Source organism: Mercenaria mercenaria, chromosome 1 (assembly GCF_021730395.1).
Source record: "Mercenaria mercenaria strain notata chromosome 1, MADL_Memer_1, whole genome shotgun sequence".
Lineage (NCBI taxonomy): Eukaryota > Metazoa > Mollusca > Bivalvia > Venerida > Veneridae > Mercenaria > Mercenaria mercenaria.
This window is the reverse complement of record NC_069361.1, coordinates 68524813-68547707: the sequence shown is the minus strand read 5'-3', so window position 1 is coordinate 68547707 and position 22895 is coordinate 68524813. Positions and strand designations below refer to the sequence as shown.

General features: G+C 32.9%; 1 protein-coding gene across 2 annotated transcripts in view; it reads left to right on the top strand.

Annotated features, from left to right (window-relative positions):
• Nucleotides 1-20277, top strand: part of LOC123545511 (neuropeptide prohormone-4-like) — a 77624-nt gene extending 57347 nt beyond the window's left edge. For both annotated transcript variants that reach the window (XM_053550157.1, XM_053550152.1), the window contains exons 3-5: nucleotides 11853-11984; nucleotides 13714-13827; nucleotides 14922-20277. In XM_053550157.1, the coding sequence (XP_053406132.1) occupies nucleotides 11853-11984; nucleotides 13714-13827; nucleotides 14922-15115 (440 nt within the window). In that variant the 3' untranslated portion in view covers nucleotides 15116-20277. The remainder of the gene's footprint in view (nucleotides 1-11852; nucleotides 11985-13713; nucleotides 13828-14921) is intronic.
• Nucleotides 20278-22895: the final 2618 nt, after the last annotated feature.

Below are 22895 nucleotides of genomic sequence, written 5' to 3'. Positions count from 1 at the left end.
CGTGAATATCTTTTCATTAAAATATGTGTGTAACAAGTTAGTCTCTATAATATTGCAAAAGTGACTTAACGTTTTCTATTTTGCGCACTTTATGTGTTGAAATATGTCTTTTTTTTTATCTTAGTGTACCATTGTTATTTAGGTCACTTAAATCTTATGTAGATAGAGATACTGTATAGAATTGAATCACATTTTTTACCAATACCCTAAGAGCACAGTGCATCTAACAATTTTTCAATCATGATTTCGGAGAATAATTCCACTGGTAAAGAACATTAATTTACATTCTAACACCGTCCGATTCATTTTCCTATTAAAAAAGAAGGCTGAAAACTGAATTATTATTTAACAGTTCTATGTTCTGACGTCACAGTTATTACGTCATAGCGTCAAACGGCATAGCGGCGCGCTGGAAAAGAAACCGATTGAAAACGGGTAAATATTTAATGAATGTCATCAAGGATTTACTTAAAAATACTTAGTAACGTGTTAGAATCGAAATAATATATCTCATTAAGTGATTTGCTCTTGAATAAATCATTCATTTATTTGTCGTTCAGGTCCGTATTATTGTATCACTCGGGCTGCGCCCTCATGATAAAATTCCTTTGCATCTGAACTCCAAACAATGATTTATTCAACGACAAATCACTGGATGAGATATATTATTTCTTAAATTTATAATTCAATAGAACTAATAGTGTAAAACATTATTTATATTCTTTGTACTAGAACGTTGTCTCACCTATCATATGGAACTGAATTTATGAAGTAAATTTACATCTACCCTAAGGGTTTATGCTGAGCAATAGTATTTCATTCTTTTCCTTATCACACACATATTTATAACAGAAATTTATCAGCTGATAATGATATTAATGAATTTCTCTTAGATTACAGTAATATTTGTAACAGTGACATTTCAACTGCTAAAAATAACTGTCAGTAACACTTCCAGTTTACACATGTAAAAGGCATATAAACCCGCTATTATAAAGACCTCCTCCAAATAAACGCCATCGAAATCATCTTTGTAAACATTATATCACGTTTTTATGTATTAAATAAATAAATTTTCTTGTTTTAAATGATAGTTTAAAGTATCTACGAAAATGTGTATTATTTTGATACAAAATGTCATTACATTGAAACTCTTAAGGGAACTTTTGAAAAAAGAACAGTTTTGTCTATATTTCAATTAAGAAATAAGAAATGTTTCAGTACCGTGGGAACCCCGCAATTCAGGTCCTACGACCTATGTATCAAAAACATAATGTCATGTTCATACAAATTAGCTCAGTAATTACAGGCACCAACTACATACTAGTATTACGACAAGTCTTTCAGACTTCTTTGTGGTAAAGACTGCTTTAATTAAGATAAACTGCAAATAAGAATCAATTAGCAGAAAATGGTAAATAATGTCATAATAGTTGAGTTTTTTATCAACAGGTGTTGTTTAGGTGTGGCAAAAAAGACTATTTTTGCATATGTATGTGTATGCATAGCATGATACTGGTGCTAATAGCTTATAAAAGCTAAAATCACTCGTTGTTTCCTGTAATATGAAATTAAGGTTACTTATGTAGAACAATTTCATGGATTGTGTCGCTCGGTGATGTAGTCCGTGTTACTTGTTACGAAAATAAAATATATATGACTGTGCTTCTTATTTTCTTTTTCACCTGTTTTATGTAGAACAACAGAGTACAGTGGCCAACGGATTACTCTTTCATTTGACAGCAAAAACCCAACTATTAAGGCCACTATACTATTAAGACCAATTTGACCCGGAACAATAGCTATCCTTTGAGACCTACACTGATTTCGATATGGCCAAATAGAGAGAGTGTGAAGTAATACTTGCACGTTAATGCGCATGTTTAGTAAATCTTTATTTATATTTATATAAAACAACATGCCTCTGCTACAATTATCCGATAAATCTAATCGAATCGCTCATTGTAGGCAAATTGATACGTAAAAAACGTGCAAAATGCACTTACAGTTAAAACGTTAGTTTGTGAACAGCTTGCAATCTTCTGCAATATGACACATCAGGTGATTATAAAAAATAGTTAAGATAATCTTACACGTTGGACTGCTAGTGCTAGTATGAAATCGAATCCTGTCTGTTTTTGACGTCACTACCTATATTCAAATACTAGTACGTAAACTGACGCATGATGATTTTTGAAACTGACATATGAGCCGTGCCATGGGAAAACCAACATAGTGGCTTTGCGACCAGCATGGATCCAGACCAGCCTGCGCATCCGCGCAGTCTGGTCAGGATCCATGCTGTTCGCTAACAGTTTCTCCAATTCCAATAGGCTTTAAAAGCGAACAGCATGGAGCCTGACCAGACTGCGCGGATGCGTAGGCTGGTCTTGATCCATGCTGGTCGCAAACCCACTATGTTGGTTTTCTCATGACACGGCTCATATTACACCATAATGAATATAATTAGAACTTGACCAACATTCACAAACTATCTTTTTCACATTATTTATGTGGTATACAACAGATATTTAAAGTACACATATTGTACTTTGTTTCGCTTGAGTCCGATTTACGCCCCTTTTTCCCCACTTCTTTTCTCTTCTTATAACATTTGCTTTGCTGGTAGATAAATATATTGTGTTCAAATGAATATTGTTAACAGAATGTATCAGTTTGAAAGAATGTTGTTAGAACTTGTTACACATCCCTTTTGAACATACTGCTTGTTTATGCTGTGCAACTGATGTGTATTTCTTCTTCTCTTCTTCAAGATATTACACTCCTTCAAAACTTTGAAGAATATGTGTATTTATGATGAAAATACGTAACGCAATAAAATATGTTTATACTAAATAAAACACTGTTGTCGCCACAGGTTTAGTAAACCTCATTTCGTCCTAATTGTTAGTTTAAAAAAAAAAACGTTTTTACTTTTATCTCTATTTTGATGTTTAAGATGTTTAAGTGTTTTCTATTACATACTAGAAATCATGTGACGGCCAATTCAACATGACCCATTGTCTCTATATATAAAATATGCAGAAAGACGTAGGCGAACTTGTCTTTGATGGTAAGATCTGAAAGTGACAAGTGTCTGAAAATCTAAAGATGCACATCTGTGCTGTCATATCTTGTAGGCGAAATAAATTTTGAAAACTAGATTATGAACTTTAAAGTTGGAAAAAGATAATGAAATCCGACAAGTGGAAATTCAAATCACACGCTAGGTCTATAATTGAATATGAGTACTCTGAGAACTCAAAGAGAACACAGAGGATTCTGTATTTAAAGGAGAAATACTTATTGTACATGTACATGCGATCATCATTCAACATTTTTGATGAAGAACTAAAGAAATATTTGATATCACAAAGTATAATTATAATTATAAATTAAAGTAGATATTTGCAGAAAGCATTGCTGTAAACGGAGACCTTTTAGAAAAAAATATTTGTAAACTGATAAATAAAACTAAAGTTAACGGCGGGGTGGTGGTGGTGGAGGGGTTGAGGGGATGGGGGCGGACGTTAACTTGCACCCATGGAGGTTCAAGCATGGAAAATGTTACTTTCAAATGGATTGTCGAAGTTTTAAATGCACTGCATTCGACGATTCTCCATTAATAACGTATCTCAAATTTAAATAAAATCTGACCAAATGTTACAGAGTACAGACGGACATGTAATGATGAATAGTAAGACATGATAAAAGTGTACAGGTAATATGTCAAAAGTTATCAATGACAGTACTGCAAAGAAAAATGATTTTAAGAAATATGTAATACAAATGTGTCTATTTACATGATACTATGTAATACCACAGTTGTTTCTTTGTTTTAATTTCTAAAGATCAGATGGGATTTTTTTTTCACGCACACAAGTGATAAACTGTTTTAGTCAGTAAGTTTTACAATTACACCACCTGATATACGTTACCGCAAAGGCAGCTTCTGATACCGTACAGATACTGCTTATAAGGACATTTACTCCAATTAATTTCATCTAATACCTTTGTAATAAAATATGTAAATGATCATGCTCAAACAAATATATTTGACAATTTTTACGAAACTACTGCTGCATAAACAAAGAAATTGCTACTTTACTGGTGTGATATTACATTTGAAAAGAATCATGTTATTGGTAAAGAACTGAAATCAGCTTGATCAAAGTGACTGTCAATGTAGAGAAATTCTTTGAAAATCCGAATTAAACGTATACGTTATTCTTTTGATACCTTTTAATAGTAAACACTATACTTTTGTACTTTCTGTGTAAACATGTTAGAAACTCATTAGTTGTCGCCTTTTCAATTTGTAAACAAATATCTCGTTTCCGGTATCACACGTTTTATACTTTTACATAGTGATATGGTGATGAAATAAAACGACAGTGGTTAAATAGACTCTTAGTCACATCATGTGTCCGTTACTTTTACACACAGAAGATGGTAGATGCACTAGATCAATGAAAAAAATCTCGGATTCTTGAGTTTCAGCAGTAGTTCGCCGTAAGTAAAATTTGCATCAGTTGAACATGTGCAGATTTACGACCACACCCTGTTTAGTTTCTTTTGTAAAATCTGTACAAGAAAAAAACCCACCTAAAACAGTCGGATTTGTGTTCAGTAATCGTATCACTAATACCATTGTTGGTTTCACTGGCATAGACTATCATGGGCAGGAAAATATTTTTAAAGACGGGTATTACAAAACGGCTTTCATAAAACAGCTAGTGTATTTATTTTTCAGTAAAATATATAAAACCAAAATCTGCAAAAAAACCCTAAATACATGGTATAATAATAGGAAATCTTATTTAAATTTATCCCTTATATAACTAAAAAATAGTCGTCACCGCTTTCAAAAAGGTAGATCTAATACTTTGCAATGGAGTCACATGACTGTGGGATCGTTCCATATACATTTTACTTTAAATGTAATTTTAATCTCGTATTAGAATGATGTCACTTCCTTTCTCGGCTTCAGATTGCCCCTGGACACAAATCTAGCAAATGTATCAGGTCCTCGAACCACGAATTATAATAAATTGTTCGAAATTGCTGAACGTCTGCTTGACGAAAGGCAGATTAGATAATATTTCTTTATTTTGCTTCACTGTGACATTTAATCGATGCTAATTCCATGAAGTTGTACATCCGAGTGTATCATAATCTCTGAAGCTTTTCGTATGACTTCTGCTAAATTGGAAAACCGCAGTTTTCCAGACGTTTTCTCTAACATTTAGGAGATATACTCATGGTGATGAAATCAGATTTATTCATCAATAATTCATTCATTACCATTTACTAGTTTATACTTGGAATCCTCTCCTAGACAGACGACATTTATTCAATGTATAGATTCCTTTTATATTATTATCATTTTTGTAATTTCGGTTCATATAACTTTCAACAGAAGTGTCATGTCTCGACAACGTCTATTTTATTGTTGCATTCATTTTCCTTTACTTTATTTGTAGTGATAGTGTTACAAGAATAGTTATTTTAATTGTACTTAATTGCATATAAGTTTAGATAAAGTTTTGATACCCCGGTTCATATAACTTTCAATAGAAATGCCATTTCTCGACAACGTTAATTCACAAATATTTATTTTACGTTTTATGAAGGAATAGATATTCTCAAATGACGGATGATATTCGTCCCCAATATAATTTCATGATAATTAATTCTAAGGGCTACCAATCTTACATGTGAATTCATAATGATTTTGAAACTTGTCTAGAAAATGATATACGTCAGGAGTATACATCTAGTAGGAATGAACAAAGAGCGATAATTGTAATATCCCTAATATTATATATAAGAAAGATGTCTGTTGGCTGTAAGTGTTCATTTGTTTTTAAATATGTATTGAAATATTATATACAATATTTTATTATGCCAAATTTATATAGCGCCCATTTCATGACATGACATTTCACGTTCAAAGGTTCTTTACACACAAAGGCAATCATTAAAGCGCGAAAATGGACTGTCTTTGAAGGTATAAAGACAAATTTTCTTCAGTGCTGGTACAAACGTCTTTACTTTGCAAATGATTTAGTGCCCGTTTTGCATCAGCTGTTTCATTTGTGGCAGAATGCCACTTTCTGAGGTGCTTACTACTTGACACTGCTCAATACTTTAAATTCTTTCATCAGAATCGATTCCAGTTAATTCTTTCTAAATCCGTTCATATATTTACGCCACCTATCGATATGCGATAAGGAATATATTCATATAACTTAAGAGGCCTCCGGAGGTTACTTTAATTAATTATGTAACTGTTATTCCTTGGCATTGAACATGACGCGGCGTTGGATCAATTCATCATTTCTCACTTGAAATCAATTACTGGAATGTGAATGAAGTTAAGATAAAAGGACAGATATCTAATGGCAGTTCTGATGTTTAAATTATTTCAACAATCTTTAACATCATAATAAAGCATGCACTTCCATGAATTTTATTCACATTTTTGTTGTTATTCTTTTTGTTTATTATCAAGGAAGTACGTTTGATGACGTATACAACTTAAGCACTCAAAATTAGACCACGAGCATGGTTATACTTTTGATTTTTTTCTTGAGTATGAAAACTAGATCGAAATAAGGATCTTGTGCGGGGGTGAGTAAATGATGCGTCATACAGGACAGAATATCTACTCATAAATAGTTGTGGGATTCCGTTGTTATCAGATGATGTTAATTGCAGAAATACAAGCGCAATGTGTTTCGGGCACGTCATTGCTCTATACATTTCATGATCAACACGTCATTGTTCTATACAGATCATGATCAATATTTCTAACACATTAAGTCATGTTTTAGCCAATGTTTTGTTCGTAAAGTGAATTCACCAACAAAAACTATTTGCTTAAAACAAGATTCATTTAAATTTAGTGACCTGTTAAACAATAATTCCTATTTCCAATCACTTATCTCTATATTTTTCGCCTCTAAATGGAGCCTGACCTGGTACCTAGCTTGGTATTTTTCGCCTCTAAATGGAGCCTGACCTGGTACCTCGCTTGGATAAGATCAATAGTTCTAACCGGGCGTAACAGTTCTTGAAATGGAATTTTTGGCCTCCACAACTATTAAGAGCAATACATGAACAGTGCCAGCCTGAAATAAACCAACAGAACAAAGATGTGAAAGTTGATTCTCTGGAGGCATAAAACAAAGCAAAGGAAACCCAAATCAGACGACCAACAAATTGATACTGTAGTACAAACTGTACTACAATTGAAATTTAACATTATAAAAGTGGATGTATTTTGGGGAAAGGTGGGGGAGCTTAACATTGTTTTCTGGTTCCTGTAGGAGTATATTGTATTATTTAGCTATTTTTCATTCAGTATTTAGTCCAAATAGTGTCTCATATATAGATTTTAAATCAGAAAGTTTCACGGATGTCAGTAGTTCTAAGGTTAATCTATTTGTTGTATCTTATACTATCATTTATTCTAAACACGTCCTGTTCAAGTGAAAGAATTTCAGTCAGCTATTTCTTTTAAAAATTATACATCAAGTGATCTACGCTTATTGTATTCGTAACTATACGAACACTTTATGCATCTTTATTTCTATCCATACTGCACGATGAGTCAGTGTTGATGAAATTAATAATTGCTCAAGTGTAGCACTCAGATAATGTAATTATTTTCTCTGAGCATATCTGTCATGCAGCCAGAGCTTTCGGTGATGTGACTGTCTTAGAAACATGCATTTCATTTATCATTGTTACTATTAATGGAACTTTGAAATAATAACTATCATATCTAGCTAATCTGCCTACCGTTTCTTGGTATAGGGACAACAATAAAGCGAATAGAGAGGCTGCAAAATGTAGAACTCCAAATTAAGTTACCGTGAAATATAATAATAACTGAAGCCTAAAAATCTACTTAAGCTTACCAGAAAAATAACTTCATATAAAACCGAATACATATCATGGTATAATTTTGAAAATATTTCTTTTTTTTTTTACCAGTCTTTGATCTATTGCATATGGGTTTCAGTCGTCTAATGTCAGACCTCGAGGCTACCATATTCGAGGATTGTTTTCTCTTACCCTTGATAATAACAGGCACGAGCAGCACATAGTCATATTCAAATTACGCCCGATTCACCAATTTTAGTATTTACCTGAACTGGCCATATCAGAATGCAATTGATTTATATCTTTTATGTCCCGAAATTTTACTAAACAGTTTATTCATTTTCGTTTGGATTGTTGTGCTTTTACTTCAGTGGTGCTTTTTGTTAACAATCTTTTTCTAAATAGATGTCACTTATGAGACAAACTGTTTTACTTTGTAAAATATGATCCTGTCCGATCACAATGACGGCGGATTTGAATTGTATCGGTTCCATTTAGAAATTGAAATCAACTCGTGTTTTCTCATATTTTTTTCTCTCATTTGATTCGTTAATTTCATCGGTATTTTTTTTTTATTTCAGTCCACTGGTTCGTTGCAACTCATAAACTTTAATATCTATGAAAAGGCTTAATGTGTGTAGCTACATCGTTTTCTGTTCCGTTTGGTTAATTTTACCTGCTTTCGAACTACGAAGAAAAGACTAATTAACATTACTCAATAGGTGTCATGCCTTTTACGTTTTTTTTTTACGCAATAGTGTACTCCGTCGATGCCAGGTGCCATACGAAAGCTTTTCTGCTGCATCTAAATGGAAAATTACATTTTTATTTGCCAGTTCATCAGCGTTTATGCATATTTATTGCAACTATTTTTCTATAAAGCGAAATCAACAGAAGGTGTTATTGCTTTGCTTTGCTGGCTTAAAGATATGATAAAAGTTTAGGCACTTAAAATTTCAATTAAGAAATAAAATAATTTTCGGTGTGCAAGCGAAATGAACGACAGAAGAGGATCGGCAAATCCATGAATCGCGATAGCGATTCATATTTAATTTACCGATCCTATTCTGTCGTTCATTTCGCATGTATTTACATTATACTTCCTTTCCATTTGTAAACAAGATTATATTATACATTTCATACGTTTTGTTGCATTTAACATTAAAATCAGCTCCCCGGTCATTCTGTTCACCAGACTGAACAACTGCGACGTCATCTCTGAGTATACGCGAACGTCGTCACAACAGCGGCCCGTTATTACTTAGCAGCGTGACGTCACTTCCTCGCCTTTTCTTGTGTTCATGAACGTCATTATTTTCAATGGAAAAGAATAGGGCGAATGTAAATATAGAGCTATTGTTCCAAAATTTTGATGCATTATCATGTTTGGTATTTTTCATTCATACATCGTTTTTTAAAGACACCACATGCTGTATACGTTGTTAACATTTAATGGACAACTGTAAGAAAATCAGTATATTCACTCGGTCCATCATAGGTGGATTCGATAAAGCAAAGTTATGCATCGGGGGTGATTGAATGCTACAGGATGTTAACGGCCTTTCCAAAAATGTTGGGTTTTTGGGTTTTGCAAATATATAATAATTTCAATAAATGCCTTGTATGTTAACTGTATGAAGCTATAGCCGCCAACATTACACTAAATTTTTGCTTTGTTTTGCAAAAGTATCAAACTGTGTTATACTGTTATAACACGTATGCTCAAACTGAGGGATGACAGTTTTTAAGAAAACGGCTTTTTGAACTTTTAATTTTGCTATTGTTCTTACTTATATAAACGAGATGCTATAAACTGAATCTTTGATAACCAATGATTTTTCTAGACGCATAAGTTTTATAGTTTTTAATCATCAAAAAGGAGTAATAACGAGCAATGCAAGACACTTGGCACACATTAACATAAGTCCTAAGGTTTTAGATATATATTAATTTTAAAACAAATGTTCTTAAACGGACATGACATGAAGAGTTTTCTTTTAAAATAATGTATCATAAATGTGCTTATCGGTCTCTATAGAGACATACCTTATTATTCCGATTCATATAATATCGAACGACACACCTAGAATTACGTTGAATATACAATTTTATCTGGCTTGAAAAAAAACATTAATTTTACAAAACAATCTCTGGGGAGTCTTAAAAAACTACTTTTATTACTATTGTTGTGAATTCTTACCATCACATCTGAAAATAATTACCAGTACTATCTGAATTATCACTTTCTTGGGAAAATGATTTATTTAAATTGATCATATGTTTACAATACTGATTTCAAAGCGCATTTTATGCACTTTTACGATTATGAACTTATTATTACACCCCGGTTTTTTATGCCCCCGAAGGGAGGCATATAGTTTTTGAACCGTCTGTCCGTCTGTCGGTCTGTCAGTCTGTCGGTGTGTCCGCAATTTTCGTGTCCGGTCCATATCTTTGTCATCGATGGATGGAATTTTAAATAACTTGGCATGAATGTGTACCACAGTAAGACGACGTGTCGCGCGAAAGACCCAGGTCCGTAGCTCAAAGGTCAAGGTCACACTTAGACGTTAAAGGTCATTGTTCATGATGTGCATTCGTGTCCGGTCCATATCTTTGTCATCCATGGATGGATTTTCAAATAACTTGGCATGAATATGTACCACAGTAAGACGACGTGTCGCGCGAAAGACCCAGGTCCGTAGCTCAAAGGTCAAGGTCACACTTAGACGTTAAAGGTCATTTTTCATGATGTGCATTCGTGTCCGGTCCATATCTTTGTCATCCATCGATGGATTTTCAAATAACTTGGCATGAATGTGTACCACAGTAAGACGACTTGTCGCACGCAAGACCCAGGTCCGTAGCTCAAAGGTCAAGGTCACACTTAGATGTTAAAGGTCATATTTCCTGATAGTGCATTGATGGGCGTGTCCGGTCCATATCTTTGTCATTCATGCATGGATTTTAAAATTATTGGGCATGAATGTGTACCACAGTAAGACGACGTGTCGCGCGCAAGACCTAGGTCCATAGGTCAAAGGTCCTAAACTCTAACATCGGCCATAACTATTCATTCAAAGTGCCATCGGGGGCATGTGTCATCCTATGGAGACAGCTCTTGTTTTTTTTTTTTTCTTTTATTTTTTATTATTTTTTCTTGCAATATGGTATTGACTTTGGTATCACAAATGGTTGTCAACGTCTCTGTTCATAACACCATGTCTTGAATAACATAGCATTAATCTACCGTTCATTTGTATATTCACCACATACGAGACCGTATACAAATTATTGCAAACATTTTTAGATTCTCCAGCGACGGGTTTCTCAATTATGCTAAATCAGTCCTAGCCTTCAGAGTTTTCGTTTTTGTCGTTTTGGGCGGCCAACGAAGTTTCCACTTTTCCTATTCATTTAAGTATTTTCTGGCAACCCTTATTCTGTGTATATCAGGTAACTATCAATTAGTCGGCCATCAGACGTCAGGAGTAGCTATTTATTACAGTTATAAATATAAGATTGAACTATGTAAAATATTATTTATAATACTGTCGTCATTGAACATTTTGATTTTTTATTGAATTCTTTCTCGGCAACAACTATTCACAAGAAAACATTTTTTATGTCAGTTATGCATACCGAATTACACATTATTGTTACATTTTGATATATTTAGATTTCATTATGATCCAAATCTATTATTATTTCAGGCAACCCGTATCCAGAATTGCATCCCTTTTTATTTAAAGCAACATGAGTATATTATAGCTTCAGAGCTCAAAAATGACATGCCATTTATCAGTTTGTAGATTGGGCATATCTATTTCAAGATGTCTATTTCAGCCAACCCGTGTCAAGCGTGGTCCAGTGCATTCCTTTTTATTTGTCTAGAATATTATATTATATGTATTGTCATCATAATTAAAATGTATAATTACACACATGTATGTCTATTTCAGGCAATCCGTGTCCAGCATGGCAGCCTTTCTTATGTCAGTCATCAGAAGTTTGTATAGCTTTAGATTCAGTTTGTGATGGCCATCCCGACTGCCCGGACCATTTTGATGAAGATGAAGAACTCTGCAACGCTAGTATGTTCATATTATAAGCATCTTTCATTGGTTGAACTCGCGAATTGAAATGTCCAGCTCGAATATACCTGTGTATACAGTAACTCTGCCTCGTTACCTCAGAGCAGTTACCCTACAGTCGGATATTTCAATCCACATCTTTTTCAGTGAAGGTTTCTCTCTCTGCATACCGTATTCTTCATATGTTAGAAGATATAAAATCAAGGTTTTCTTTAAAGCATTCATTCATATATAAAGCCACAGCCTGTGAGTCCTCTTACTCCGCTGAGTACAAGATGAGTTTTTGCAGCACCGGCATTTATCTTAAAGATGTCCAATGGTCATCATTCACTGAAATATTTATCCTATATATATCTTATTTACTTCAAATGTATAAAATCCTCATCAGATGTATTTAACTTTACTAAATTTAATTAAAATTTAATGCAGCCTACAGAGCTTGATTTATTATAATAATTAAATGTCATGTAGTAACATCTGAGTGTTAAAACAACCAGTTCTTTAAGTGTAGCATGCATTTTTGTATTATGTCACCCATACATGTATACAGTGCATATTATTTTAAACCTAATGCATAGTACTGTTACAACACATATACTTATTACTTTCATGTTTACATAAACCATATGAAGTAATTGTTTCTAAATATTAAATTTGGATCCAATAATACCTTTAAAACATATAAACATTATATTAATCTCTTCTAATTTCTTCTATTCAACAATGTTTTCTCCAATAGTTACCATATATTTCAAGTTATTTCATTGATTTTGCTTTTACATTTGAAACGGATTAAAACTAAAAAACGAAAATACTATATACGACAATAGAATCATAGAATCGTTTTCCTTTCATCAAATAACTAAATGGAAATAATAACGCTCAACATTAATATGGTGAACATTTGAACTTCACTAATCAATAGCAGAAAGCGCTCACGGGACTACATTTATATTCATATATTGCTTGCGAACTAATTGACAAGAGTGTTTCAATTAATGAGGCCGTGTTAATTCACTATCAGACTCATCGTACACACGAATTGAAATCTAGTCCAATATATTATTGTACATGGGTTTCAATAATTCTTCTTCAGAACGGTTGACATAATATTATACGCTGAAACATCACGAGTGAAATGTATCTTATATTTTTTGAAACATTTTCAATGTTTTGTCATTGAAGAACCTTCGGTGCCATTACCGTTCCCACACTGTTACAAATATCGTCCTTTTATTAGGATTTTACAAGATTTGATGTCATCAAACAAGTTCTTTACGTCGTCTGGCACAAACTTTGAAATGCGATTTTCCGGAAACTACTGATTTATGTAACCAACTAATTATAAACTAATAAAAGCATACAAAACTCTCGTGTACTTTTTGCTTTCAATTTAGTGAGCAAATATCTTTTTAGGAACACAGATGCGTAACTATTGAATTTCACTAAATGGATATGAAATATCAAGCAAAAGATTCTACATATTAAGTTATATTTGTGTTTTTATATTTTTGTTATCATGTTCGTTACAACATATAGCTTTAATTGTAAATAAAATTTTAAATATATACATTCTAACAATAATAGTAATGACAACAATAATGATAATTATAATAATTGTAATGATATTTGAAAAACAATGTGTTGCATTTATCAACTTTAGAAGTGTACAAGTGTTCGCAGCATGAACATGAATATGTAAATTTTTATTCTCCTTACTTGTTTCCAGGAAAGAGACCTCCTGTTGAAACCATTTACAAATTCCTGGAACGAAACCGAAAATGGATGCTGCAGAAGTTATTCAGTGGTGCAGATTTGGAACTCGTTGCACACTCTCTCGCAGGTACATTTAACGACCAATTTTCATATCTCTTTGCTGTCAGTGTCATTATCTTGACACTAGTAGCTATACTGAAAGAAAAATGTGTTCCGTTTGGACCTAAGTTATTTTTCATAAATCAGACAAATACAAAGCTCATGATGTCGGAACGAGAAGTATATAACGTAGGTTTTAGAACTTGGCATATGTTGGCTCCTAACAACTGGAATTCTATTGGTGCTATTAGAAACGCCAGGGAAAAATTTCTTGATTAGTTTAACCCGAAAAGTTACCTAACGAATAAAATATGCACGAAAATATAAAAAATATGTCTTCGGCAATGCATATATATTTATTGGTACATGTATGTATACGTAAAGATTATTATTTCACAATTTGTTTGTTTAACGTTGCACCGTCCTTTTGCGACTTTCCAGCTTTAATGGTGGTGGAAGACCCCAGGTGCCCCTCCGTGTATGATTTCATCACGGACAGGCACCTGAGTAGAACCACCGACCTTCCGTAAGCCAGCAGAAAGGCTTCCTCGCCTGACGAATTCAACACCCCGGTGATGGGCAAGTGATTAGAATGGGCAGCGACCTTAACCACTCGGCCACGTAGGCCCGCAGTATCTTAGTAAGAGTTTGAATTATGAGAACATTCCGATTTAGAATTCATTGAAGCGTTAATAAAACACTTCTAAAATCCAGGTTGAAGTTATATCCGTATTCATACCTACATTTAAACATTCAATTTATATTTTATCTTCGGTCTGATTTATTCTTCTTTTTACGTTTAGTTTGATATGCTTGCCTGAAGGTAGGTGTCGCTATCCAACTGGAACAAAATCGTTCTTTTCAAATAACAGACATCTACCCAACAAGACTCAGGATTTACCAAAGTTTTTATTAATCGCGTTATTTCTTTAGCCTAATCGTCATGGAAACAGTCATCTCGAAGGGAAAACAGTTGCTTTTTTCTATGCTCTGGATTTGGACTTGACCTTAGAAGTTGTGGGAATACAAAGGGGGAATAAAATAAAAAGGACAAATATTGTGATTTGTTTCAAATATTGCGTTGTTAAACATGTAATATGAGAACTTTCTTCTTTGTTTCAGTGGCAACAAACTTACAGGATATAGCAATGATGGTTGGATTGACCCCAAAAGCTGAGAGAAATTTGGAAAATGTATTTATCGGCGTTCTCCAAAACGATATGCGACCTTTGCTAAAACTTGGAATGCCCAAAGGTGAATGGTACGACACATCAAGCTTGCTTACACAGATTGTCGATGGAGGACTAAATGTTTAGTATATCGGACCCGTGACTTCTGGTTACAGGAATCCAGATCTTATCCATCAGAAGATAGTATATATTTTGTATAAAAGAGTCTATCCGTGTACTTTTTGACAGCTATTATGTTTTAAATCGCTTAATTTTGAAACATCTGCTCTTAAACATCAAAATGCCATATTTGTGAATATATGTTGTTGATATACATGATATTACGTAAACTAGTGCTTGTCATTTTATTGTCATGGTAACCATTCATATTGATATTTTCTGTATAAATGGAAGCAAAAATGTAGCTGTGTATACCCTCAGTTTTATGTTTACTTACAGAAGAATTAGATTCACCTTTCTATCAGATATAGTAGCATTTTTTTTCAAATTCAGTTCTATTATTTATTTAACAGAACATTTCTGTAAAAATATATTTTGGTCTGGAAAGCTACATTTCAAACTGCCGCATGAATGAATGGCTAAATGAATTAAAATGAACAAAAGTATGCTTGTTGATATGTCCAATATTTATTAATAACTTCTTTTCAATACACAGACACATTTACCGTTGAAATTAAATTAACCCATCGTAAAAGTGCATATGCAGTTTTGTACGTAGTATATGGTCTAATCTGTATGCCAATCTGACTAAAGTACTTGATCTTCTAAACGAAGATCTGAGAACGACCCATTCACATTCGTCTTCTGTATATTTTGGATTTCCAAGATTGCTATTTTTCGAATGTCAAAGAGTAAGAAAAATTTGCAGTTAATCCAGGGCTCGAACCCGGGACCTCTCGCTTACAGAGCAAGTGCGCTACCGACTGAGCTAACCGGCTATCTGGCATTTTTTACATAAAAATTGTTAATATCAAATACCAAGGCTTTTTAAAGCTTGCAGAATGTTGTAAGTTAACTTTTGATTGGCTAGCGGAAGGGTTGTCAGAACGAGGCCATCAATAGCTCGTTGTCAGATCCTATGCGTAGCGCAATAGGAGATGTACTTTAGTCAGATTGATCTGTATGCTGTGTGTGAAGCGAGAATCTGTTTTTCAATGTTCATCCAACAAGGTAAATTCTTCCAAAGAGTCACATATTTCGTCACAATCCCATATCTATCTATGCCAAAGTCTGCAAAGTAGTTAGGCGTCAACGTACAACAACATAAAAACATTCCGCTACAGTAACCGATGCTCAGAAAGGTGATGACGTCATGTCGAATATATTGAAAAGCAACAACAACCACAAAATTACATCTTATGATTGTAAACGCTGATCAACTTACAATCTAGACGATGTAAAAACATTTAGACATTCTAAGATATGTCTTACTTTTTGTTGACCAGGGGCCGTATTCATAAAGCATCTTAAGTATATATTAAGTATAAGAAATTGATTATTTACTTAAGTATTACTTAGGTAGGAAATTTATTTTACTTAGGTATATTTGTTATTCATAAAACGAATTAATAAATAATTCTTGGCTTTTATTGTGGACGAAAACATTAAAAAACAACAACATTAATTTCAGACAGATACAACATGCACAATTATGTTTAAAGTGCTTTTATCTGAAAACCAACACTTTAATCGTACTCACGACGCTATTTTGTTTTCTGACTTAAGTCATTTCTTACATATCTTAAGTTTAAGCTGTTTTATGAATAGGACAAGTTTTTTTTACTTAGACTTAAGCTAAAATCTTCAATTTAAGTCAAAACTTATACTTAAGATGCTTTATGAATACGGCCCCAGGTAACAATAAAGTAGTAAGTGAAGAAATATATATTAAAAAGGAATATTTTACAATTGTATTGACATACCATACATAGAGTACAATGTATTTAACGATATCTCCCACCCGACTAGTATTTTGTTTATCCGTGTCTTTTAGACGTTTTGTTCAGGATAAACAAAATCTGTCTGATAAATGAACTTGAAGCAGAAGTGGAAGAACTATTGCTCTCTTTGGGGGGATTCTCGCCAAGGAATATCACGTTAAATAATCCTATAATACCTTAAAATAAATTTACTGATGTTCAGACTTAATCGGAATGAAATCAAACATTGAACTCCTGAATTTAACAGTTTACCGATGGTAAAAATACATCTAGGGTACAGATATCGTTATCAACTTAAATTGCAAATTAAATATATATATTGTGATCACAACTTTAGTACCATTATTGAAAAATAGGCGCAACAACAAAATAAATGTTACACATGGTGATATCAATCATATTAATTTCACAGCATCAAATACGTTTCAATCAGTATGCTCCACATGAACTGTAAAATGAGATCACACTTGCATGGCAACCGTGCTGAGTCAGTTGGTCTAAATCTGACAGTTGATGATATTTTTCTCAGTTCTTTTGAGAAAACAGTTAAATTGTGTTGCAGGCACGGCATATTTACATAGGGATACAGTGCGGACCAAAAACCTTATTAATACATTAGACAGGTCTGTGACCGTTCAGCGATCATTAGAAAAAAATATTAGTAACATCCGTAACATAGCTTCCAGATAGTATACCGACCGTAACTGATCTACCGATATTGACTCGATATGAGTTATGTTTTCGCTTCAAGATATATTATTAGATATACTGATAAAGCTCTCTGTGATTTCATGAATTCGTTACAATTTCATCCATTTTTTATTTATTAAAAAAGCAATACTAAAAAAGTAGAAAATAAAACTAAAACATCTTAGATTCTTAATGACACCAATTTAGATTGTGTTATTTCAATCACCATAACAATGAAAAATATTTTATTAGATAATTAAATCAATTTGTTTTCAAACATAATCATTAAAAGGTTTTTATATTACTGTGTAAACAGAAGAAACATTGTCCTTTTTGTGAACATGTAATACAATTAGTTTACTGGAATAAATAAATGTAATGAAGTTTGTTATATTGATTTGTATGAAATTGTATGATTTTATATGTACATGTAATATTTGATCTATTTATACTCGTTTGATTATCAGTTTTTATATGGTAGGAATTTTGAATGATTGTATCAAAATCGTTTTGGATAGTATTCGTATTATACCATAGTATTTAATAAGTCATTTTTAGACAGTTGGTTAATATAATTCTGTAAAAAGTCCCTTGAAAGAATATAGAAAATAGAAAAACAAAGTAATGTAACTAATATTTCAACCTATGGTACATTGTCGTTTGGTAATATAAGATGATTATTTATCTTATATCTTTTCCATCAAGAATGAACTAAATTCTATTATGTAAACAAAATTATTTGCCTGTGTTTATTCTTTATATGCTGTCCGATTTTCATAAACGTTACGCTTATATATAAAAGTTTTAAAAAATGTATTCGAAAATGTTTGGACATTCCCCATAGGTGGCATGTAGCTGAAGTAGTGGACCCGCAATGACAATCGGCAGTTTCCGTTCGATTTCGTAGTCTCCGTGTGTGTTTTCGGCATTCTCGGTTGTAATGATTCAACAATTTTCAGTTATGGCCGAAGGGAGCCGATTGTCATGATTATTTGCTCACTAGTTTTAACAGGAAATTAAATTGTATTCTAGATCTATTTGTTGCAACGTTTCAAATTGAAAAATCTCAAATATATGTAGATTTCAGCAATAGATCAGCTTTACTTCAAAACTGGTATTAGTTATTATATTCATTTCAAAGACGACCGCCATGGTTGTACAAACTCAAAATTAGACTTTACAAATTTTAAATACTGTCGTGAAAAAACGAGAAAACAATTATCTTGTAGGATGGCAAACCATTTTTGGATACATTCAACTCTTGTTTTGCATCAGCAGTGTACTATATCATATATTTTCTGTGTGAAAGAGCCAGGCTTCTGAGTGCTGTTATTGTTTAAATGGAATGTTGTTGATATTTTGTTATATGACCTACGTTGCATCATTCATTGTCATCATCCATGTTATGAATATTGTAAAGGACAGTGTCTTTTTTCAATATTGATATCTTGGAATAGCTAACATTCTGTTTCATACCAAAAGGGATTCGGTTAAGACATTCTAATTACAGTTCAGTTTCATAGAAGCAAAACCTACATTAATTCAATATTCCGTAGTATCATTAAAATATTCAGGAAAGTTTTGTAACTGACCTTTTTCTATGATAGCGTCAGACCCCTTTTTTCGACGAAATATAGCTTTCTAAATATCTTTATAGACTTGAAAATCAAATACAGAAACGTTTCAGCTGTAAAAATGTTAGATTATAGTAGACCATTCTCAGAATTTATGTAGACCGCCATAGTACAATGGATTCTTTGTGAAAATCATCATTTAGTGAAGAATAAGCTGTAAAAGTAGTGATGGTTATACGGATTTCATATACTTTAGAATGCAAGTATTAAAACGTGTTAATCAATAAAAGAGTATGTACCTAAATATATTTACTGACAAAGAATTGGTTAGTTTTAACGGCTTTCAAAAATCAGACTACCAACTGAAAATTCAAAGATGGTCCGTTTTGATGTTACGACCAACTGATATTTAAATACATTTTGATTACGAAGTAACTTATTTTGCTTAATTTGAAAACTTCTAAAATGAACTTACACGAAGGTGATCATAAACAAAACTTTCATCAGCTATGTGTGTCTTGAAAGGCATAATCTGAAATGATAAAAATAGATGTCATAGGATAAAAAAACGCTGGTGTCAAATTCAGATGTACACTGCGTACTGTGGGCCTGTATAAATAACAAGTCAATGCAAACTCTTTATTTAAATCACTTATCGTTGACATCGGTTGGTTTCCCTGTTAAATTGAAGATCAAGCTAGCCGAATATTCAGATGACAAGAAGCAGACTTTTTACGAACATTTAAAAATGCATCAAAATCTATTATATCTGATGAGAGGTATAAAAATGTGATGATAGCAGGTTTTGACAAATAATATTCCACAATTAACGATATGTTATTTCATTTTAAAAGAGGATAAGTGTCGTTTCTTTTTAAGAATTTATTGTTAATTCGTTTCTATTTCGATACAATTTAGTCGTGTTTAAGTCACAAAGAACTATTTTAGTAAATTAGAGAAAAACTCTTCTTTAATATACAAATGTAATCGTATTATTCTATTTGGTCCAGATGAGCTGAAATATCTTTAAGTATGTAAAATCTTAAACTTATTATTTAATAAAGCAAGTTTAGAGATCGCTGAATGGTTTTGTGTTTCATTTATTCCTCCATAAAGCTTGACAGAACGGCCCTGTCATATCTAAATGAATGTGAATACCGCCGCTTCTATCAAAACAACAACCACATTTTTAATATTGAGTGGATAACAAAATCTAAAGATGATTTTGTCGTATTGAACGTAGTCGTGCAAATATGATAGCATACTTAATCTGATTGAATCAAAGGGTAATGAAATGTACAACTCCCATCATGTCCCCTATCACCGGCCTAAGTGAAACTCCTGTTATCCATAAACATTGATCCCAAAGACCCGAAAATATAAAAATATTGAGGCCAAGTACGGAGAGATATTTGACAGCCGCCACACAATCCTTGAAGACTGTTGAAAACTGATAAATTATTTTGTATTTAATTCATCTTATGTACGTTTTATATTCATATTTGTAAATAACGTAATCTGCCTTTGCATTGCGTCATTTCCTTTCCGCAGCCTTAACGTACTAAAACGTATAAGCGTCTGATGGCGCTTTCACGCTTCCGTAGAAGTCCACGCGCATACATTTAGACAGGGTGACCCCTGCGCGTGACCCCGGACAATCTACGAATCAAAATACGGCTTTCGTTTTCAAGTTTAGCATTTCTTCTTTCATTTTCTTTACTTCCGGAAATAACTGAAGGTCGAGTGACGTCATTTTCTGTGTTGTCAAAAACATATATATGCCTGGCGAGATTGCATAAATATGTGCTGGCCGTCCTAAGGATATAGGTAAAGACTGCTGCAAAATGATAGCAATGATATTTCTTCTAGCACAGTAATCTCCTAAAATATTTTCAGGAATTAAATCTGAATGAATTAAGGCGTATGCCTGACACAGCGCAGATGATAATGCGCTCATTAAAAGTTTAAATTAACGATTTAAAGTTACGATATTTCATTTTCTTGTCTAGACAGTAAATGAGATCCTAAAAGGGAAATACTAGTATCTGGTTTATAATGTTTTTATTTGTAAATGTGCATTAAGTCTTTTGTACTACTCGAAAGTTAACCCGGTTTTGCTGTCTTGATAGTAGTGTGCTCAGTGAAAGTCGGTTAATTCTTAATAAATATGAATCTTATTCCAACTGTAGGTATTTTGTGTAAATCTTGGAGTAAAAATCATTTCATTCTCTTACATGCACATTTTGTTTACTCATATCATTTACTATCCTGGGCTTAGCTGGTTTATAAACTATAATAGTTATATTATAATGTATGAGAAATTAGTTTACAGCATATTGTGGATGAAAAATAAATAGAAAATATTGATCATATAATCATTATAAGGACATTATTAATCCTTCGCCTAATCTTTTACTACCATTACTCACCTCACTTCTTCGTTCTTACCTCTAGCTTAAAAATTCTTACTTCTAGTTTCTTGATGCTAACGTCTTACTTCGATATTTGCAAGCATTTTCATTACGAAATAATTAAACAGGGAATTTTAGGTCCTTTACCACAACTACAATGTTGACTATCAATTTTATAGTGATTCTACTTTTTTATACCTTAGTTTGATGCAACGAAATACCGCAGATGAGGACATCGAAGTAACATATTAGAATTTGAAATAAATAGTCAGAAAAAAAGAAGTCCCCTTCCGGATTTCACACAGCCTCATTACCGCCAAAACAGTAAAGAAATGTGTTATTGAGCCTTTCTCAAGAGACGCAGAAAGATATTATTACTATATTTAACAATACATTACGCTATCTAGATATTTTTGATATTGATAATCTGTTTTTACACACACGTGCAGTATGATGAAGATCTACACTGTTCGCCATTCAGACAGTACCGTTTTTTGGTAAGCATTCATTTTAACAGTTAATGGCAATGTCCAAATTGAAAGACGGACAAGTTCATTATAGAATCAACAACATTTAAGGACACGGTACAACTGCCAAACTACAGGGACTGCTATGAAATTAAAAATGTACTCCTCAATCATGAGTGAAGTTAAGACTAGCCAATAAAATTCAAGAGACTGAAGAAGATGTTGTTTAGTTTACCAGAGACGAAAATTTTTGTTGCTTTAACCTGTCAGTAAAATGAAACGGGGCGTTTTAACTATAAGTCGGTTATAGATCATTTATTGACATTCTAATGCATTAAGTTTTGCCTTTACTACGTTGTGCTCCGTTTCGGCAAACTTAATTGCATTAGAATGTCAATAAATGCTCTATTACCTATACTTATTTACTTGCGTTTTTTTATTGAGTTTGTGGCGATTTGGTTGAGTAAACCAAGGTTTACTCCAGTATCAGATGTTACTTTATTGATCGACTGAACACATATGAATAGTTATAAGAAAAAGACTAAACAGTATTGTTAATTTTCCATTTTGGCAAATCGTGAGAGCGGTGCATACGTTTTTAGGGAAAGTTATAGAATATTGTGGTGTTAGAAAAAATTGCACTCAATCTGCCGCATTTCGTGATAGCGACAGGCTTAGTACACTAATGCACATCTGAACGAACCAGATGAAACGGTGAACACCATTATTTGTACATATGTGTTGTTTCTTATGGTCCTTTGTGTGCAAATGTAGGCAAATGGCATCGTTAGTTACTCAGTATGCCACATTACGTGATAGCGGCA